At 41.6% G+C, this 21,269-nt stretch overlaps 1 protein-coding gene across 1 annotated transcript in view; it reads right to left on the bottom strand.

Annotated features, from left to right (window-relative positions):
- Capn13 (calpain 13) overlaps nucleotides 1-13,819 on the bottom strand; it is a 61,441-nt gene extending 47,622 nt beyond the window's left edge. The window contains exon 1 of the mRNA XM_052184787.1: nucleotides 13,598-13,819. Coding sequence (XP_052040747.1) covers nucleotides 13,598-13,795 — 198 coding nt within the window. The 5' untranslated portion in view covers nucleotides 13,796-13,819. The remainder of the gene's footprint in view (nucleotides 1-13,597) is intronic.
- Nucleotides 13,820-21,269: the final 7,450 nt, after the last annotated feature.

Here is a 21,269-nt window from a genome sequence, read left to right as displayed (position 1 = left end):
GGAAGGCTTCTGCAGACAGATTTTGCATATGGAATCTTGCCCTGACATTTCTCCTCAGGTGACCTGGAGACCTTGAACACTTCCTTCTTTGCTGTAGCTCAATGGCCAGCATGGTGACAAAAATGTAGGGACGATTGAGAGAATGGGACTCTGAAGTGGGGTGATGACCACCATTTACTACACACCCAGCAAACACTAGCTGCGGTACCCCTATGCTAGTCCCTGTGGGATCCCCACAGCCTCACAAAGCAGGATGAGTCCTTCCATTCTGCAAATGAGGAAGGATGTGGAACACTTAACATAGCATCTGACAGGGTGTGCTGTTCAATAATTATTGATTTCTTTTTCCTGTGTGATAGCTGCGAAATTAAAATGGCTATGCTCGTAGACAAACCCATAGCTTCGAATGCATTCATTATTAAACACGACAGAATCAAACATAAATTAAGCAGTCAATTCATAGATAATAGAAAGAAAGGGACAGAAATGGGAGGAAGGAAGTGATAAAGAAAGCAACCTGTAAGTTATAAAATAAGCCAGAAATACAGCAAGAATAATAAGGTAAATAAATTGTTCTGCTCAGGATAGTGGCTTTATATAGAACTGACCTTTGATAAATATGCTAAAGAAACTCAAATAAAATTAGAAATAAAAATGGGCTTTGGAAATATAAAAACACAGCAGGAAATTTATGTTGATCAATTAAAAATACTAATAACTTTCTGAAAATATTAATGACAAAATGGCTTAAATTAGTAAATTATACCCCCAGATCAATAACCTTGGTGAATATTTTTAAGATTTCAAAGGCTATCATTCTAGTATATCCATTTATGCAGTTTTCCTGCTGAAATCTCCCACACTTTCAGGGGATAAGCACGTCCTGTATAATCTACAGTTTCAGTGTTAAAAACAAACTATACTGCCAATTAAGAAGCCAGTGGAGCTCTGGGCTAAGCCAAGCCGCCCTGAGCAGCCTGTATCCCAGGGGAAGCTCCATTCTCCCGCTGCCTCTCCTCTACCTCCATCAGACTCCTGAACTATATACAGGAGTATACTGTACTATATACAGGTAAGCTTCCCTTCCCCACCCATCTTCCCTCCTCTCTGAGGACTATGGGACAAGCCAAGTTGCCTTAAGCAGCCTGCCATCCCAGGGAGACAGACCTCCATTCTCCTCCTACCTCTCAGTCTACCTGCATCAGACCTGAAGCTCTTGAACCATACAGAACTGCAGGTCCGGAACCATACAGCCCAAGGATATCCATCAGAGGCCTGCCACACCAGGACCATTGAGGTTCATCTCCCTCTCCCTCCCAATATGGACTATAACAAGAACATCCAGGGACCAAAGATGCCATCCAGGGATCTAGATGGCTGAAGGCCCTCAAGGAACAAAATTAACAAGAGTCAGTGCAACATGACACCATCAGAGCACAGCCACCCCCTACAGCAAGCCCTGGATATCCTAACACAACCAAAACCCAAGAAAATTACCTTAAATCCAATCTTATACAGAGAACAGAGGCCTTTAAAGAGGAAATGAATAAACCCCTTAAAGAAATATAGGAAAAATGCAATTAGATAGAGGTCTTTAAAGAGGAAACAAGTTAATCCCTTAAAGAATACAGGAAAATACAACTAAGCAGGTGAAAGAAGTAAATAAAACTGTGCAAGACCTGAAACTGGAAGTCAAAGCAACAATGAGAACACAAACTGAGGAATTCCTGAAGATGGAAAACCTAGGGAAGAGAACAGGAACAATAGTTGCAAGCATCACTGACAGAACATGAGACCTGGAAGAGAGAATCTCAGCGTAGAAGATACAATAGAAGAAATTGATATGATGGTCAAAGAAAATTCTAAATCTAAAAAAATTCCTAACACAAAACATCCAGGAAATCTGGGATACCACGAAAAGATGTAACCTAAGAATAGTAGGACTAGAAGAAGGTGAAGAGTCCCAACTCCAAGGCCCAGAAATATTCTTTTAAAAAAATTAGAGAAGAAAACTTTTTCAGTCTAAAGAAAGAGATGCCTATAAACATACAAGAAGCTTATAAAAACCCAACTGGACCGGAAAAAATTCTCCTGGCACATAATAATCAAGACACAAAACCTATAGAACAATGAAAGAATACTAAGAGAAAAAGGCCAGGTAATGTACAAAGGCAGACCTACCAGAATGACACCTAATGTCTCAATAGAGACTTTAAAAGCTACATATTCACAAATCTAGTCTTACAGAAAACACTAGAAGGAAAACTCCAACTAAAGGAGGATAACTACACCCAAGAAAACAGAGGAAATAAGTAATTCCATACCAGCAAAAACAAGGAAATCACACACACACACACACACACACACACACACACACACACACACACACACACAGTAATACCACCAACATCAAAATAACAGGAAATAACACTCACTGGCCACTAATGTTTCTCAACATCAATAGAATCAATTCGCCAGTAAAAAGACACATACTAAGAGAATGTATGTGAGAACAGGATCCATCATTCTGCTGCATATGAGAAACACACCTTAGCAACAAAGATTGACATTGCCTCAAAATAAAGGACTGGATAAAAGTTTCCAAGCAAATGGGCCCAGGAAGCAAGATGTAGTAGCCATCCTAATATCTAATAAAATAGACTTTCAACCAAAATTAATCAAAAGAGACAGGGAAGGACACTTCATATTCATCACAGGAAAAGTCTACCAAGATGATAACTCAGTTCTGAACATCTATGCCCCAAACACAATCACTCAAATTTGTAAAAGAAACATTGCTAAAGCTTGTCAAACTGCACATCAAACTCCACACATTAAGAGTGGGAGACTTCAAAACTCCACTCTCCAAATGACAGGAATCCAGACAAAAACTAAACAGAGAAACAATGAAACTAATAAACATTATGAATCAAATGGGCCTAACAGATATGAATACAATATTTCATCCAAACACAAAAGAATATACCTTCTTCTCTGCACCTCAAACACCCTTCTCCAAAATTTTGAGTCACAAAGCAAACTTCAACAGATATAAGAAAACTGAAATAACACCTTGTATCTTATCAGACCACCATGGATTAAAGCTGTACTTCAATAACAACAGAAGCACTGGAAAGACTACACACTCTTAGAAATTGAACAACTCTCTAGTTAATGATCTCTGGATCAGGGAATAAAGAGAGAAAGAAATGAAAGATTTTCTAGAATTCAAAGGAAATGAAGGCACAACATACCCAGATTTATGGGACATGATGAAAGTTATCTTAGAAAGGTCATAGCTATAAGTGCATCCATCAAGAAATTAGAAGGTTCTCACATCCGAAAGCACACCTGAAAGCTCTAGAAAAAAAAGAAGCAAGCACAAAGGGAAGTAGAAGGCAGGAAATAAAGTCAGGGCTGGAATCAATCAGTTAGAAACAAAGAAAACAACAGAAAGAATCAACAAAGCCAAGAGCTGGTTCTTTGAGAAAATCAACAAGTTAGACCAACCTTTAGCCAAACTGACCAAGAGACAGAAAGACAGCATCCAAATAAAGAAAACCAGTAATGAAAAGGGAGATAAAATAACAGACACTAAAGAAGTTCAAACAATCATTAGGTCTTACTTAAAAAATCTGTAGTCTGAAAAATTGGAAAATCTTAATGAAATGTCTGGAGAGGTGGACCATGAGAGGTAGCCTGGTCCTCAGTTGAGCTAAGGCTAGACGCTCTGGAGACCCTGAAGGGATGTTAAGTGTTTGCCTGCTCCCAGGCACCAGGCCCCTGTCTTAGCTGCAGTCCCCGATAGATTTGTCACCATCAGTCATGTAAGTGCAACATCCCAAGGCCCCCACATGTAGATAAGGCATCCCTAACGTCTCAAACCGAGACAATAGGAAAAGAACATGACCTGTGGTCACCTAGGCTCAAGACAGATTTCTATTCTAATGATTTACCTAGGGACCTGGGGGACTTAGCAACTAACTTTTCTTCCCATGAATTCTTCCTTGCAAAAGGCGTTTAATTTCAGGCCCACACTAAGAAGTGAAGTATGGTTCTACAAATCCATTTTTCACCATGACAATAAATGATTTGGAATCAGAGACTGTCTCTTCATCCAGATCTGCTGTGGGAAGCCATGTAGAAGGCCTTTGCCCACAGAACTGCTGTGTAATCTCTTGTAGAAGACCTCTCTACACTCCTAGCCACAACCAACTTCAAGTCTGCTGCCTTCTAGCCAAGGGCAATGACCAAGGGACCAGCAGGAGCCCTCCCCTAACTCTAGGCCCTGAGCTAGATCCAGCCTGCAGGCCCAAATTCCATTCTGGGCTCTTTGGAAACTTTCAGCAGCGCCTGGGTGTCGGAGAGCCTGGGACCTCCTTGGCCCCAGCCTCTTTGCCTGCCCAGGGAACCTCCCACCCCAATCAGTTCTTGCTGTCCCGGTGGTCTCAGACTGTACTTTCCCACTCCAAGTGGTGCCTCAGCACTCCTCTAGAGCCCTGCACCTGCCCAGCATGGCGAGGGGTCAAACTCCCGCTTCCCCAAGATTCTGTATCCTGTGGTGGTGCAGATGCAGGACCTACAACCTTACAGAAATGAAAGATTTTTCTAAACAGATTTCAATTGCCGTAGTTTAATCAAGATCAAGTAAACCATCTAAACATTCCCATAACTCCTAAAGAAATAGAAGCAGTCATTAAAAGTCTCCCAATTGAAAACAAACAAAACAAAACAACCCCCCAAAACAAAAAATCCCAGGGTCAGATGGTTTTGGTGCAGAATTCTACCAGACTTTTAAAGAAGAGCTAATTCCAATACTACTCAAACTATTCCACAAAGAAACAGAAGGAACACTGCCAAACTCATTTGATGAGGCACAGTCATTATGATATCTAAACCACATAATGACTCAACAACAAAAAAGAGATTTCAGACTGATTCCTCTTATGAACATTGATGCAAAATACTCGCTAAAACACTTGTTAACTGAATCCAGGAACATATCAAAGACATTATACATCAAGATCAAGTAGGCATCATCCCAGGGATGCAGGGATGGTTCAATATACAAAAGTCTATCAACGTAATCCACCACATAACAACTGAAAGAAAAAAAATCACATGATTATCTCATTAGGTGCTGAAAAAGCCTTTGATAAAATCTAACACCTCTTCATGTTAAAGATATTAGAGAAATCAGTGATACAGAGTACATATCTAAACATAATAAACACAAAATATAGTAAGCCAGTAGTCAATATCAAACTAAATGGAGAGAAAAATAAAACATTTCTACTAAAATCAGGGACAAGAATAGATTGTCCATTCTCTCCTTATCTATTAAATATAGTGCTTAAAGTTCTAGCCAGATCAATAAAATAACGAAAGGAGATCAAGGGGATACAAATTGGAAAGGAAGATGTCAAAATATAGCTATTGGTGGAGTGTATAATAGGATACATATGTGACCCCAAAAATTTTTACCAGAGAACTCCTACAACAAATAAGCACCTTCAGCAAAGTGGTGGGATACAAATTAACTTGAAGAAATCAGTAGCCCTCCTTTATACAAATGATAAATGAGCTGAGAAAGAAATTAGGGACGCACCACCCTTTACAATAGCCATGACAGAAACTGGAAACAACATAGATGCCTCTCCACTGAAAAATAGATAAAGAAAATGTGGCACATCTACACAATGGAATCCTATTCAGCTATTAAAAACCAAGACATCATGAATTTTGCAGGCAAATGGATGGAACTTGAGGAAATCATATTGAGTGAGGAAACTCACTCCCCAAAGGACATACACGGTATGTACTCACTTATAAGTAGATATTAGCCATAAAATACTCCTCAGACCTAAAGAAGCTGAACAAGATGGAAGGCCCAAATGAGGAAGCTCGAATCTCACTTAGAAAGGGAAATAAAATAATCATAAGAAGCAGATGAATGGAGGGAATTAGGATGGAAGGAGACTGGAGGGGGGAATGGAAGATTCAGGATCAGGTGTGAGGAAGGACAGGAGAGATGGCTAGATGGCCATGAAAATGAATGGAAATCTGTACCCTTCAGGGGTGAGATGGTGGGGGGGATATCTCTAGGCTGAGATACGGCCTGGGGTAGGGAAAGTGCTCAAGAATCAATGCAGGTGAACTTAGCTGTGATCCATTACACTGGGAATATGGAACCTGAAGGGGCCACCTCCTGTTTTCAGGCAGGAACTCCAGTGGAGAGACAGAGACACCAACCTACCCACAAAACTTTCAATTCAAAGTTTATCCTGTCTATAAGTAGTACAGGCACAGGGGATGGAGCAGAGGCTGAGGGAATGACCAGCCAATAACTGGGCCAACTTGAAACCAATCCCATGGGCAAGCACCGATTCCTAACACTATTAGTGATACTCTGTAATGTTTGCAGACAGGAGGAGCCTGTTGCTCTCTGAGAGGCTCCATCCAGCAGCTGAGTCAGACAGATACAGACACCTATAGTCAAACAGTGGATGGAGCTTGGGGATTTTTACTGAAAAATGGAAGGAAGGACTGTAGGCCTGAAGGGGATAGGAACTCCACAGGAAGACCAACATACTCAACTAAGCTAGACCCTTGGGGCTCTCAGAGTCTGAACTATCAACCAAAGAGCATACCGAGGCTGGACCAAGGCCTCCCCGCTCATATGTAGCAGATGTGCAGCGTGACCTTCATGTGGGTCCTGAACAAGTGTAGTGGGGGCTATCCTGAAAACTGTTGCCTGTATGTAGGATATGTTCTATTAGCTGGGCTGCCTTGTCGAAGAAGAAAAGAAAAGAAAGGAAAGAATATAGAAAAGTAGACAGTTCTGGACAGGATAGACCTGAAATTAATAGCCAACATCAAGTGTCCTAGAAAACAGTGGGACTGATTACATCAAAGGTGGCCACAGTATCTACAATTCCTGTCCCCTCAGGGTCTGCCTCATGCCTCACGCTGGCCCGAGAACCTTAACCCTCAATCAGAAAGGAAAGGTGGGAAGGGGCACTGGGATGACCCTCAGAGGCCTCTCAGGTTGTATATCTGGCTTCCCTGAGCAAAGCCATACAGAACATGTGGAACTGTGGCTGAGAAAGAGCAAGCTCTGGGCCTGGGAAAGTCCCAGATTAGCAAGTGGTCTTGGCAAGCCAGGGCGGTAGAGGAAATGCTTATGATAAGATCCTAGAACAGATCTGTGAACTACCACATGATGGTGACTCAGAATCAGCTGGCAGCTTGGTAGACCTGAGGCTGTGGATCCTTGCCTTTCACACCTGTAAATCAGTAGGTCAGCCAGAGGTAGCATTCAAGATCAAATTAATCCTGTGGTAACTCTGAGGGCCATCAGGGACAAGGAATCAGGCTCAGAGGAGTTTAGAGGTATGTTCTAGGTCAGTTTGCCAGGTGAGTTTCTCTTCTCCCCCAACACCTTAGTAGCAAAAGTCTTTCCCAACTTGAAGTATTTGATTCTGTGAGATAGACAGAATCTTTGAGGCTCAGAAATGTTAGGTATGCCAAAGGAAGTTGTAGTAGTTAATGTGATATGACAATTTAACTGGATCAGAGGGAGTCATTTATCTGGTAAATATTCTCTTTGGGTGTGTCTGTCAAAGAAGGGGTAGGTGAGGTTCATATTTGAATTGGTGGACTCGTAAATCAGTCTACCCTCCCAGTGTGGGTGGGAACATTCGAACTGATCAATCCATCAAGTGCCTGACTATAACAAAGGGGAGAAAGAATTTGTTCCCAGCTTGAGATGACAAAATGATTTTCTCCTGGTCCCAGATGGGGAATCACACCTATGGTTACCTGGCTATCAGGCCCCTGACTTAAGACTTTGTTGTGTCTCGAGGTGGCAGACTGCATATCATGATTATACTTAGCATCCACAGCTCTGTAATCAATACTTTGTGACAAATTTCTCCTCGTAAATTCATCGATAGTTTATATGTAGATATATTAATATACATGAACATTTATTGTCAATATGGATATTGATAAATCATTGAGACTGTATAATTATATCAGTGCTATATAGATATGCACACACATATAAGTATATATTATAAATTTTGTCATGTATTGGAAAATCTGAATAATACATAAGCTACCAATAATCATCAAACTAAGTAACTGTTAAATTAAGTAAGCATAATGACTTAGGCCTAGGCTGTAGGTAGTTTTCTCCAACTCAGGTTTGGGTTACTCTCTGCAACTTAGGAATGTGAGAAACCTATGTAATGCAAATCTTGGTAAACATCCTACCAAGTGGCACCACAAAAGTAACTGTTCTCCACCATCTTTAGTGGTATCACCTGTGTGAGGTGTAACCCTGTGTAAGAGCATTTGCCTCATAGTATTTTCTTTGAAGACTTTTCATGAATTCCCCACACAAAGTACTGGTCTTGTGTAAGAGAACATGAATAGTAAATAGTTACCTTTGCCCAGTTGTGACTAAAATACCTGGAGAAAACTTAGACAAAGAAGGGTCTATTTTGGAACACAGTTTGGGAAGTTGGTGTATTGATACCCTAGCAGTAACATTGTGTAGTGACATGGTTGTGGATAGGAAGTAGAGACAGTCAAGGCACAGGAAAGCAGATACAAATCTCAAAGGCATGTCCTTCGATGACTTGCTTTCTCTTACTAAGCCCCACCTCCTAACATTTCCGGAATCATCAAACACAGTACCATCAGCTAGAGATGATGCATTCAGCGCACAAGCCTCCGGGAACACTCAGACTCGTCATCTTGTCACACAGCCCTTCCAGATGGAGACCAGGCTTTTCTTTGGACAGGTGGCAATATGATTCCTTTCCTATTTTTCTGAGAATATTCTGATGTGTTGGTATCACAGGTTTTTTTTTTTTCCTTTTGGCTCAATGGCAATAGGCTGTTGGCATAATTACGCTGGTACCTTCTGTCACCTGTTACACGAAAGAATATCTTCGCACTTTACCCCGCATTCAGATAGACATCTTCTTTATTCTTTTCTTTTCATCCTTGTTTTTTTTTTTTTTTTTGCCTCTTCCTTTTCTGAATGATATATTTTGGTGAGTCATTTCTAATGAGTGATGTGCCTCCCCCAAACTACTCTGACTAAGAGAAAATGTTGTTTCCTGAGCCGGCCAATGTATTACTCTGGGTGACCAAGACTGGGTCCACAATGAAGCTGTCAGCTGAGCTCCAGATTGCTATAGAGGACATGCTTCAGACAGGCGGTCCATTCTTTGGTAGCAAAGTGGGTTATTTTTGCCCTGAATGGGGTTGAAGGTGGCATCCCAATCCCCTTGCTCTATCAACACTGGTGACAATGTGAAGATCTCCCATCTTCAGTTTCGTGCTGTGCACTATGGTAGCTATAGTTGTATGTGTTCATGTAGACCAACCAGTGATTCTCAACCTATGGGTTGTAACCCCTTTGGGGTTGTATATTAGATATCTTGCATATCAGATATTTGCATTAAAATTTATAACCATAGCAAAACTACATTTATGAAGTAGCAATGAAATAATTTTATGATTAGGGATCGCTACAACATTATTACACAGGGTCAGGGTTATAGCATTAGGAAGGTTGAGAACCACTGATTTAGACTTAATAACATTAAAATTTCTGTATCCTCATCATAGTGACCACATTTCACATATTCAGACATATTTGACTACAGCCCATGGCAGTGAATAGAACAGAAAGAGCACCTTCATCATTGCAGAAAGGGTTACAGGACACCGCTGATCTATTGTGAGAATAATATTGCCTACCATACAGGGCTGTGAGGATAATGACATGACAAATTTTAGATAAGCTTTTAGTATAATATCTCAACTGTTTACATACTCAACAAGTGGATTTATTACTATTACCCACAGAATAAAGATTCTCCTTAAAGGAGGTCATCTAAGTACCAAATTTAATTTAGGGGATTCATTATACACATACCCCATGTTTAATTCTTGGCATTCTCTCTTACTGGGAACATAGGTTATAGGAAACATCAAGAATGATGAATCCTTGAGTTTCCTCCCTACAAGATCACAGGCTACTGCAGAGCCCAAGTTGAAATGAGGATTGAGGTTGGAGATTCCCTATAGAAAAACAGGATGGGTCAGGCTGTGAGCACCATTCACCTTCAACAAGATTTCAGCAAAAACCTTACTGGATCATTGTTAGAAGGAAAGAGAAGAGAAAGGAAGAAATGAAGATGTGATAGTTGATCTTCACTATTGAGCAATCTCCTTGTTCTTCAAGGGCACTTCACAAGCCCTGATGGAAACCTCGAAGGACCATCATGGAAACGAACCTGTGGGGATATCAGTGAGGGGATTTCTTAAAGTGGGAAGATCCACCATCAATGTGGGTGGAACCATTACATGGAGATAAAATCAGCATCCCCAGTCTCTCCGCTTCCTGACTGTGGACACAGTGGACACAATGCAACCAGCTGCCTTCTTTTCCTACTGCCATGCCTTCCTGGCCAACAAGGAAAGTAATGTGAAGCAGGTGAAGGTAAAGAGGGAGACAGAAAAAAGAGGTATGGAATAGGAAACAGTTTTCATTGGTAAGCCCAGAAAACTGAGCCTAGGTCTCAGGCTTCTGACTTGTATGTTACTGTTGAATCTACTGAGTGTGGATGGATAATCCAGGAAGAATAATAGGAGTTGTGTTTCCCCATTGTCTAGAATGAACTAGAATAAGGAAATGGGCTAAGGAGCCTTGAACAAATTTCAGATGAACCAATGAGACCCATGGAGAAGCATCAGGCAAGCTGTAGAGGAGGCTTGACTGAAAGGAGAGATGGGATACAGAAAATGAGAAGAAATGTACTTCGCACATCCCTTCCCACAAGCCACTTAGCTCCTAACACTTTTTCTGACCTACATTTCTCCTAGGATACATTGCTGATTCTGTCTGAGGGTTGAAATTGAAATTCTGGTCTACGAAAGCTCAAGAACATGGAGGGACCAGAGAATCAATGGCTAGTGTTTAGCAAGTACCTAGAATATGCTAGATACTAAGAACTGCATTCAGTTCCTCCTTAGAATAATCATATGTAGTATGGCACAGGTCTGGTTTTCACCCCCATTGTTTTACATCTATGAAATGGAACAAGGAGATTGCTTAAGAACAGAGTGATTGCCTTTCTGGAGGGGTTGGTTCCTGGTGCATATGTGAGGTCTAAGAGTCTAATGGTGCACAGATTATCTCTGGCAACCAAAAGCCACGAGTTTAACATATAACATAAGGTCACAATGACACCTAATAGGGGATAATATATTGTGAGGTCATGCATTTAGGTGTTTGATTGTCTAGCTGTGTGACTTCAGACTGGCCATTCTTCTGTTTCTGCTTTTATATAATAGAATCAGATTAATGATAGTGCCTCATAATAGTTTTAAGAATCTCTCAAAGAGTTTAAAACCATAACACTGTGTGTCTTGGCCTTGCTCTGAGGCCTGGGCCAGGTTAGTTGCGGCTCTTGTATACAGGGCCTTTCATGTAGTCACATCTGCAAGCTACAGTAGTCACCAATACCACAGTAGTGAAGAAGTACATACCTGGATTTTCTCTTTTCTAGCATGTGGGAAATAAGTCAAAAGTTTTCACATTCATCCATGTGAGCTTGAAACCTGAACAAGTCATCTGTAGACAGTCACCTACACACACATGCATTTATTTATTTCTCTAAACCCTAACAAAAGCCTTATTAGGCATGAGAGTTCATGTGGGTAAAGGTGTAGCATGTAGCCTTGAGAGTCTTGATCTCACTACTGGCTCCTTCTCTCTTTCTCTCCCTAACCATGCCCCATCAGTTAAGCTGTCCTAACCTGTTTTCTTTCTTGTAACATTAAAAACCATAAATGCTGCAAGTAAGATAAGCTATATGGAAGGTTTTTTAGAATTTATTAATTAAACACCAGTATTGCTAAGTTTAGAAAAGAACACATTAAGAAATATTATATTTGAGAATATATGCTAAAATGAACAATGGCTTAAGTATGGGTAAGTCCCAGGGTGTAAAGCATGATGGGAAAATGAACATGACTTCTAGCTGCCTTTACTTTGGATTGCTGGTCTGAGTCTATATGAATCATTTCTATTTGCCTCAGTTTCTCCTTGCTCCCCAGGATGAGATGCTGTTGGAATTAGATAATTAGACACTCTTAGCCCTTTCTAAATAGGAGTGTTATAAATGTCTCAACACTATAAATAAGGTCTCACATAGACTGCTCAGCACCTTGGTGAAGGAAGCAAAAATGCTTTCTAAATGAATCTCATCTTTCAAAACAACAGAAAAAAAAACAACAGTGACCCTTCGGAATTTCCTTAAATAGACTTTTCCACCTCCTTAGGCAGTAAAGACAAAAGAAGAGAAAAATAGGAGTCATGATTGTCGACCCACTGCAAAGGGCTGACGAAACCAACCACACAACACTTATTAATCCATGCAGCTTTGAAACCCTACCTGGTTTCCACTGGCCCTTTCCTTCCTTAGAGATAGGACTGTCCCAGCTAAGGCAAGAGGTTTTCTCTTCAGAGCTTGATGTCTTGAGTTCTTTTCCCATGTGCATAACTAAAATTGTTAGTTGCATAGTTTTGAACAAGATAAATATGCCCATCCTTCCCAGGGTATCAGAAATCATCTGTACAACCTCGTCTGGTGCTACTCAGTATGCCTAGTACCATGCTTGGCACATAGCAGTGCCTGAGAACTGTTCTCACTAGCCTTTGTTCTAGATCCTTGTTTTAGGCTGGGCTGGCAGCTTTGAAAGCATGAGGGGAAAGCATCAGTCACCCCAAAGCATTTGCCATTTAGCTCCTTTACATTTACCCGAGTCCAGATGAGACCATGGGAAGCTTTGGTTCACTGCAGCATTCCCTACTGAGCTTTGTGCTTCAAAACTGAGATAGTTCTAGAAGTCAGCAGGGCTCACCTTACTGCAAGGGGAGTCAGTGGCCATCTGCTGAGGTGCGGGAGTCAGGGTGGGTGATTCTATGGCTGCCCTGCATGACCACCCAGATGTCACAGGTGTCGGAGATGTCTGAAGTCCTTTTATGGACGGGCAAACCTTTGTAAGACTAAGAATGTGATTATAAAAGAGAGGCAGAGCAATTATTTAAATTCATCCTGTAGTATAAATGACTGACATGATATATTCCTTTTGAGTAAATTCTGGTGGGTAAGAAGAAAGGAGCATAAAGACGCTGACACCTGAAGAGAATAAAGGGCGACAGACTGATAGATGGGCTCAATTAAAGAGGCGGAGAGACCCTAGAGACGGACCAGCACAGCCTCTGTAACCATAACACGCCATTTTCCCAGTCATAAGACCGAGATGTTTTAATCTAGCTGCGGTCATTATTAGAACTGCATTTGAAGTCGTGGTTCAGGCTCTGCCTCTAAGTACAGAGCCCTCCTGTTTCTTAGACTGGACATAAGACTGCCGCAGAGAAACCAAATGAATCTTATTTTTCTTCCCTGTTTGGTTTGAGGCTGGACCACTGTCTTTTCACAAGGAGAAGCCATGGTGCACAGCTTCCAGATTTGCAGAGCTTGCTGTGCTGCCAGATGGGCTCACTCACCTGTGGTCGTTTCCACTCCAATTTCGAAAGGCGCTTTCCCTTGAGAAGCTTCTGGCCTATGGAAGATGCCTCAGCAGGGAATGTATCATCTATAAACAGCTGACCCCTGCTCAGGCAATGATCTCGTAAGGACCTGAAGTCCTGATTCTTGAACTTGACCGCGGAGGCTTCTGCTAGAGTCTCTGCGTCATGTGCCATGGCTGGCTCTAGAAAGATGTCTGAAGTCCTTTCTTTCTGCTGAGAAAAAGGAAAATGATTAGTGCCAGAACATTCTGATGCCTCCCACTTCTATCAGATCTGAGACTAAGATCTCTGCTATCCCTGACATAGAGCCCCTGGGTGGGCAAGCCTCGAGTTCATGTTCAGCTTGGTGTACTGAATTAGCTTCTCGGTGTGTTCTCATGTGCATCAGAGACTCTGAGGGCATTTGTCCATTTAATGAACATTTATTGAGCACTGACCTTGTGCCATGCACTCTTCTGAACGTTGGCAATCCAAAGATAAATACATCATGATCTTTATCCCTGAGGGACTCATTACCAAGTGAGGAAGATGAATTAGACATTTCAACTACCGGCTATCATTCAACAGACACTACTCAATTAAAAATGTGTACAAAGCCTGTGGCCGTAAGGAGGAGGTATTATAACTCTCTTGACATCCTGGGAGGACATTCCCATAGGTGGTGACATTTGAATCAAGCCTTGAAGGAAGAACTTACCAGCTGGAGAAATGGTGGGTAATTTTTTAAGTGGTTGTCCTGAGTAGAAAGTGCACACAGGCCCTGGATGCTGGTTTGTGAAATCACAGAGTGTGGAAGAATAGGAAGTAACTTGGAAGTTTAGTGGGGTTTAGTTGGGGCTGGAATAGTTAAGTATTTTGGGGGAAATGGCTAGAAAGGTAGATTGGGAAAGTAAAAATACATTTTTTTCATTTGTTTTTTGTTTTGTTTTGTTCGGGGTTTTGACAATCACCTGACAGTGTGTGCTGTGTTGTACTGTACTGTGTTGTACTGTGTGTGTGTGTGTGTGTGTGTGTGTGTGTTGGGGGTGTTATATAACTGTGTTCTGATCACCCAGATAGATCAGATGTAGAGAGGATGGTAATTCTTAAACAAGTAGGTGGCCAGATGAAGGTGAGGATTCGTGCAGACTGCAGGAGGGTGGAGGCCGCTGCATCTACCCCCAGGAGAGATAGTGGTGAAGCATTGGTGGAGAAGATGATCAAGGTTAGACAAAGCCTGGGATTGTTTTACAGGTAGAACCTAGATTAAATGATGAATTAGACAAGGAGGAATGGGGATGTGGTGTTGTGAATGGCAGCATGGGTTTTAAAGTTGGCATTGTACTTTTACTACCTACATCCTGGATCTATTATACTGAACTAGCATCGGTGTCTTGGATCCAATCTATCTACCTATATGGGTTGATTGTACCAAACTTTTAGGGTATTACATAAGATTTGACTGAACCAAGAAGTCAATATACAAGTAGGGGTTCATTAAATACCAGTGTTTAACTTTCTTGAACCAGTGTCAATAAAGGTTTAGGATTCTTGTCCAGGAAGCCGTACAGGTATAACTGATACAACCTCACATCCTCCATCTGTGAAGCTAACCTCAAAATCAGTCACACTTCACCTTGTTAGTGAGACATGACGAGCCCCCGCAAGTCTTAAAGTCCTGTTATTAAAGCTTCTTTGGCCAAGGTCTACTCAGGTTGGCACACAAGTTCCTGATGTCCGCATTTCCCATTCACTACTGTTTCACAGTGAAGAAATCCAGTGAGAGAGAATGAGAGAACATGGGGAACTAACTTATAAGGAAAGAACACGAACTGACAGCCACGACTTGTGAATCCTAGAAAAACATATGCAAACTTAAAATAACTTTGCAATTATCTTGCAGTTACTTGGTAGTGGTATGTGGCAAATTACCGAGATAGCACAAATTCACAGGCAGAATATCACCAGTTAAGTGTCATTGTTCCTGCACATTCGGAGGGAAATTGTACTTATAATTTTCTCCCAAATAAGGTAGGAATAATTTACATTGGCATTATTAGACTGAGCTCTGTAAAACTAGCATTGTTACAGATCAAAAATAGTAAAATTTAGACAGATCCATATAGTTTAACCTAAGGTTAAAATAATGGCTAAATATAGGCAATTTGAGTTGTTTTCACTAGTATAATATATGCGTTTCTTCAATTTAGGTATTGGGGAAGAAAAAAGACCAGACCAAAATATTCTGTCTGTTTTGGCATCTGCAATGAGGTTATACAGAGAGCACACAACAAATTAAATAACACTGACAGAGCTGAGGTAACAGCAAGCTATCATTCAAGAGCAGAAAAACAGTGATAGAAATTGCTTGTCAATTCAAGAGAATGGCAGTGGCACTCAGTAATGAAGAGGTAGGGAATTGTGGGTTTGCCGACTATGTGCGTGCTTAGGGACCAGGGAATCAACACAGCCATACCCAGCCTCCTGCCTCTCCATCAAACATTGGAGTGTGTGAGAAAGTCTAGCAATGACCTAATTTTAGCTTATGCAAACCGTGCTGTAGTTACCCTTAATAACACAATTATGGGATTGCTAGTAAGGAGCCCATAATTGCATGTAAAAATTAAAGTTTAAAGGATTTAGTTTCATTTCTCTGTCAGAATCGTCTGCAGGTCTTACAAGTGGGAGATGAGTCCCTGTCTCATTCTAGAGAGCCCCCACTGCCCACAATTGGGTAGTGGGTTGGTCAGACTTTAGGCATGAACATTTAAGTCACTGTCCTGATTTGCAAACTGAAGATAATTCCTCCATACATAACAGGGTCATTCTGGAACTCAGAAGAAACTGTGCTCATAGAATGTCTAACACCATAACTGGTAAATAGAAGTGGTCGATGGGTAATGTTATTAGTGCAATGACTATTATTATCATTTGAGCGTGAATGGGTTATGTAGTGGCATCTTCTAAGACAAGGGACTTGCTTGTACTCAAGGGCAGGCTTGGGTCTCAGGGGCCTGAAGGCTGCAGGTAGGAGGGTGATCACAACTCTCCTATTTGTTCTGCACTGTTTGTTCGTTCACCGGGCTGTCTAATGTCACAATGGCAGATTCACACCTGCTGCTGGAGGACATAGGGCATTCAGGGGAAGGAACTGTTTTATAATTCTGTTTACTTAAAACAATATTTTTATTAGTTCTTTGAGAGTTTCATGCACTCTATTTTGATCACATTCCCCTCCCATCTTCTCCCAGATCCACCTCTATCTCCTACTCATTCAGTTCCGCATGCTCATTTCCTGTCTTCTGTGCTGAGTCCAGTGTGTGCCTGCCCATGCTCACTTGGGTGTAGCGCCATCTTCTACAGCGTGATTGACTGACCAGAGGCTACACCCTTTGTAAAAACTGACTCTCCCTCTCCTGGCAATATCAATTGCCAATGACTCTGAAGTCAGGTTAAGACTTCATGTCCACCTCTGGGGGAAAATCTTGATGGGTAACAGAAAGGACAGAGAAGGATGCTCATTCAGCTAACACAAAGGCACACTTGTGTACACACATATGCAGCGTCTCCCTTCCAAATTGTTCGTTTGTAGAACTTGACAATATGTCACTATTATGTGTCTGAGAAAGGACCTCTCAATTTTCCCATTTGTCACTTTGGGGTTTCTTTCCTTTCTTCTCACCCCTAATTGCCCCACATTATAAGAGGAAGCAAAACAAGAGAAGACTCGACTACATTGATCTGAGAAACAGAACATACAAGAGACAAAAGCTCTGCCTGATGCTCAGGGACAAGTTTGGCTGGCTGCTGAGACTCTCTTGGGAGCAAGAAAAACAGCATAGGAGAGGTAGGTCAATGGTGACATGAGTACAAACTGAGAAACCGGGTAAGCCAATGATCAGGCTTCCGAAAGGTGTGAGTGTGGAGGGGGGTGGGCATGCAACCTCCCCTTCTGCTGACCTTAACAGCTATGACTCAGGCTGAGTCCAACCTTCTCTGTACTCCTCTGCTGAGGGGGAGACAGCTTTAGTCATCTTGGGCGGCATAACAAAACGTCACACACTGGGCCCACCAGCAACAGATTTTATTGTCTTGATTCCATCTGGAGGCTTGAAGAAAGGGCCAGTTTTGTGTTCTCAATTCCTTTTTATACAAATCTGGTAGTCTTTCATAACTAACTTCTTGCTTATGATTTCATCCCCAGAAAAAGTAGTACTAGGGGCTAGGTTTCCTTCAGGTCAGTCTGGACAGGGATGTAAGGGAACTTAGATCAGTTGGCAGCAGTGGTTAGCTAGCTCCAGTTTGACCCCACAGCTCTCCTGGCACTGATTACATATTCCAAGAAGTTTTCATATTTGAAGGTACTGGGGCATATTAATTAGGACCTTGGGGTATACGGGTTGGATATCAGTGGACATAAAAAGGATTGGCCAAGTAGCACCTAACAGTACTGAGGATACAAACATTTGGATGGATGGAAAGATGGTAAGGTCTTCTTAATGCAAGAGATATTTGTTATAACATGTAACAACATAGCTAAGTCTCAAAATCATCATGTCCAGTGAAGGAAAACAGTGCAAGAGAGCACACTGTGTATGAGTGCATTTCACTAATGTGATTGTGACAGAAAATGTTCAGTGGTCACCCATAAACGGAGGGGTAAGAGTGAATGCACCACAACTCTTGAGGGTAACACTGGCTCATTTTGAGTGTGGTGAGGACATCACCTGTGCAGACACCTGGCAATTCCATCAACATTTGTATTTTAAATACGGACGGTTACATGTTAGCTGTACCTAAAGTATTTAAAATTAGGAGCTGTACAAAGCGTATATAATCTCCATCCGCTTCCTTTCTCATTCCACAAGTCAACAAATAACTGCGCTTCAATTTTCCTCCCCATCTCACGTTAACCTACAATGTATACAGCAATCGCCACTGAAGATGGAAGTTCTTCTCTTTGCCTTAAATCTGCTTAGCATACCTTGTCCTAAGTGTCTCCAGATTAGATCTCTCAGAGTGGAAGTTGTGGGTACAGCCTATGCACACATGCAGTCTAATTCAGCTATATCATTTTCCAAGGAAGAGACTGAGACTCCATTGCTCTCCCTTCAGTGATTCTGGGTATTGGCAACCCTCTCATTAGTATCGTCTAGTGCGAGCAAATAGCCACTCCTTGTAGTCTTAATTTGTTTCCCTGATTAGTGGTAAGATTGAACATTTTTCAATATATTTCTTCTCCATTTGTACTCCGTCCCTTGAGAAATGAATATTCATATCCTATGCACATTTATCCACTGGCTTGTCCTTCTCATTGATTTGTAGGACTTCTTTATCTTCTTGGCATATGCATCTTTGGCTGGGTATGTATGGTACAAGTGTCTTCAGCCAGGCTGTGGCTTTATCTTCTTTCAGTGTCATTTGAAGAACACAGCTATTTTCTAATTTATACAAACATATTAAAATATCAATTTGATTTTTATAAACTGAGCCAAATGTTAGCAGTTGTGGGTATTTAATATAAGAAATGGTGTGAGCTTTCTTTTATAAAAGTCAATTCGTAATTAACACTATAATTTTTCTGATTTAAGGATTTCTATAGCTCTGTGGCATCTTTAACAAATCTGATGCAGATAGAAGAAACCTGAAATACACTCAAGAGACATTTTGAGCATTTAGTAAGTAATGATCAAAGAGGAGGGCATCTGTGTGTACACGTGTGTGTGTGTGTGTGTGTGTGTGTGTGTGTGTGTGTGTGTGAGTGGGGTATGTATGGTATGTGTGTGTATGTGAGTATATGTGTGTGTGTGTGTGAGTGTTGCGTGGTATGTGTGCATGTGTGTATGTGAGTATATATGTGTATGTGTGTGTGAGTGGTATGTTTGTGTGTGTATGTACATATATGTATGTGTGTGTATGTAGTATGTGTGTGTGTGCATGTGTTCAGGTGTGCATTTCTGTCTTTTAATAACAACTGGGTTTTTTGATAATAATCTCATCTTATTCTGCACATGTAAGGTAGCAGCAGACTAGCTTGGTCAGGCTGTGCATCCCACCATATAGGAACACTGTACAATGTAGCACACTGAGGCAGAGGCATCACAGTAAACAGAATTGATAGTTCACAGTCTGACCCAGAGATGCAGATAAGCGAGGCTGGACTGCCTTGGAATCCCTATACTGTAATTTTTACCTCAGCCACCAAAGATCAATGATGAGATTTAAAGGAAGAGCCTTTGCAATGTTTCATCATGTTTAATAATGGAAATAAAGGAAAGCTACCACCCAAGTGCTGACAGAATCAAAGTTCTAAAAGACCTCAGAACTAAGGGGATGAAGTGTGACCTAGGTCTTCACAAAAGAGGTTTTTGCATATGAAGGCTAATGAACTGTAAATGTGCAAAATGAGAAGACTCTGTCTTACCTAGGTTTTATTTTGAGAAGTTTGTATATCTAACTTCTGGTTTAAACGGAGCAAAACTGTGTATAAGGTCTGAACAGCTACTAAGGCTAGTAAGGTCCTTTTGGCACCCTGGGGTGTTGGATGGGTGGCTTTAGTACTAGGGGCTGCATTCTAAGTGGCCCATTACTGCTCTCTCTGTTGTGTTCAAACAAGAGTTAAATTTGTCTAGAAAGGCGAGTTCTTCACTTGCAGGCAGACCTTTGGCCGTGTCTTTAGAGCCACATGGAGCAGGGGGCAACTTTATTGAACTTGTACAAACAAGTCATACAGGCTGGAGGTAGGCCAGCCAAGCAGGCAAGAAGCTAGAGACCATGATTAGTATCTTAATGAGTTTCCTAGGAGAAAGGACACAGAAATGTCATTGTTCCCAAGCCCGGCATCCTGGTCACCCAGGCAGTCTAGAATAGTTCTGCTCTGAGAAAGCAGAAGGTTGACCATCTCTGGATGCTAAGCAGCAACTGGGTTCTTGGTCTGTCTGCTGTGGGGCAGCCATTGTTGGACTGCTCTAGTGCTATCACATAAGCCAGTCTAATGAGCTTGATTTTAATATATATTCATTCCCTTGGTTTTGTTACCCTAGAGAATGCTGACTAATACACCATCACACCCCAACACAGGAATCACTAGTCACTCATGGCCCTTGAACTCTCGCTATAAGGCGAGACTTTTAATTTGATTCCATTTCATTTCATTTACATTTAGATTGCATTTAACTGTGTGCCCAGCTACGTGCAACTAGTGGCTGCCTTATTGGACAGCACCAAGGAAAAGACCGCTAATGATGTGAAATGCCACAGGACAAGGAAGAACATGACAGAATTTCCATGGGACTCATCAGGCAGAGGAGGATGACAGTGGAAGGATGCAGACGAATCATTGCTGCCCGCAGTTCTCTCTCACCTCTGCCCTGCTGGGCTCTCTCCATTCAATTACGTTTCTCCAGCATCCAATTTTTCCACTACTAACCCACTCAGTCATTTTCTGCCAATGACAGGCTCAGGAAAGCAGTTCCCTCAGGCCTCCCAGTGACAGGTGCCTGGGCTGTTCCAGAGCTGCCTACAGGAAGTACTTGAAATATTCTAGCCACAAAGGGTGAGTTCTTTGCATTATTCTTCCCAAGTCAGCCAAGGAACAGGAAGCCATGTTCAATTGTTGCTTGCCCAGGAGTGATGCGCATAGCCCTCTCCTGGTTGGTGTTTTTCAGAA

This window comes from Apodemus sylvaticus, chromosome 6, assembly GCF_947179515.1.
Source record: "Apodemus sylvaticus chromosome 6, mApoSyl1.1, whole genome shotgun sequence".
NCBI lineage: Eukaryota > Metazoa > Chordata > Mammalia > Rodentia > Muridae > Apodemus > Apodemus sylvaticus.
This window is presented reverse-complemented; position numbering and strand designations above follow the sequence as displayed.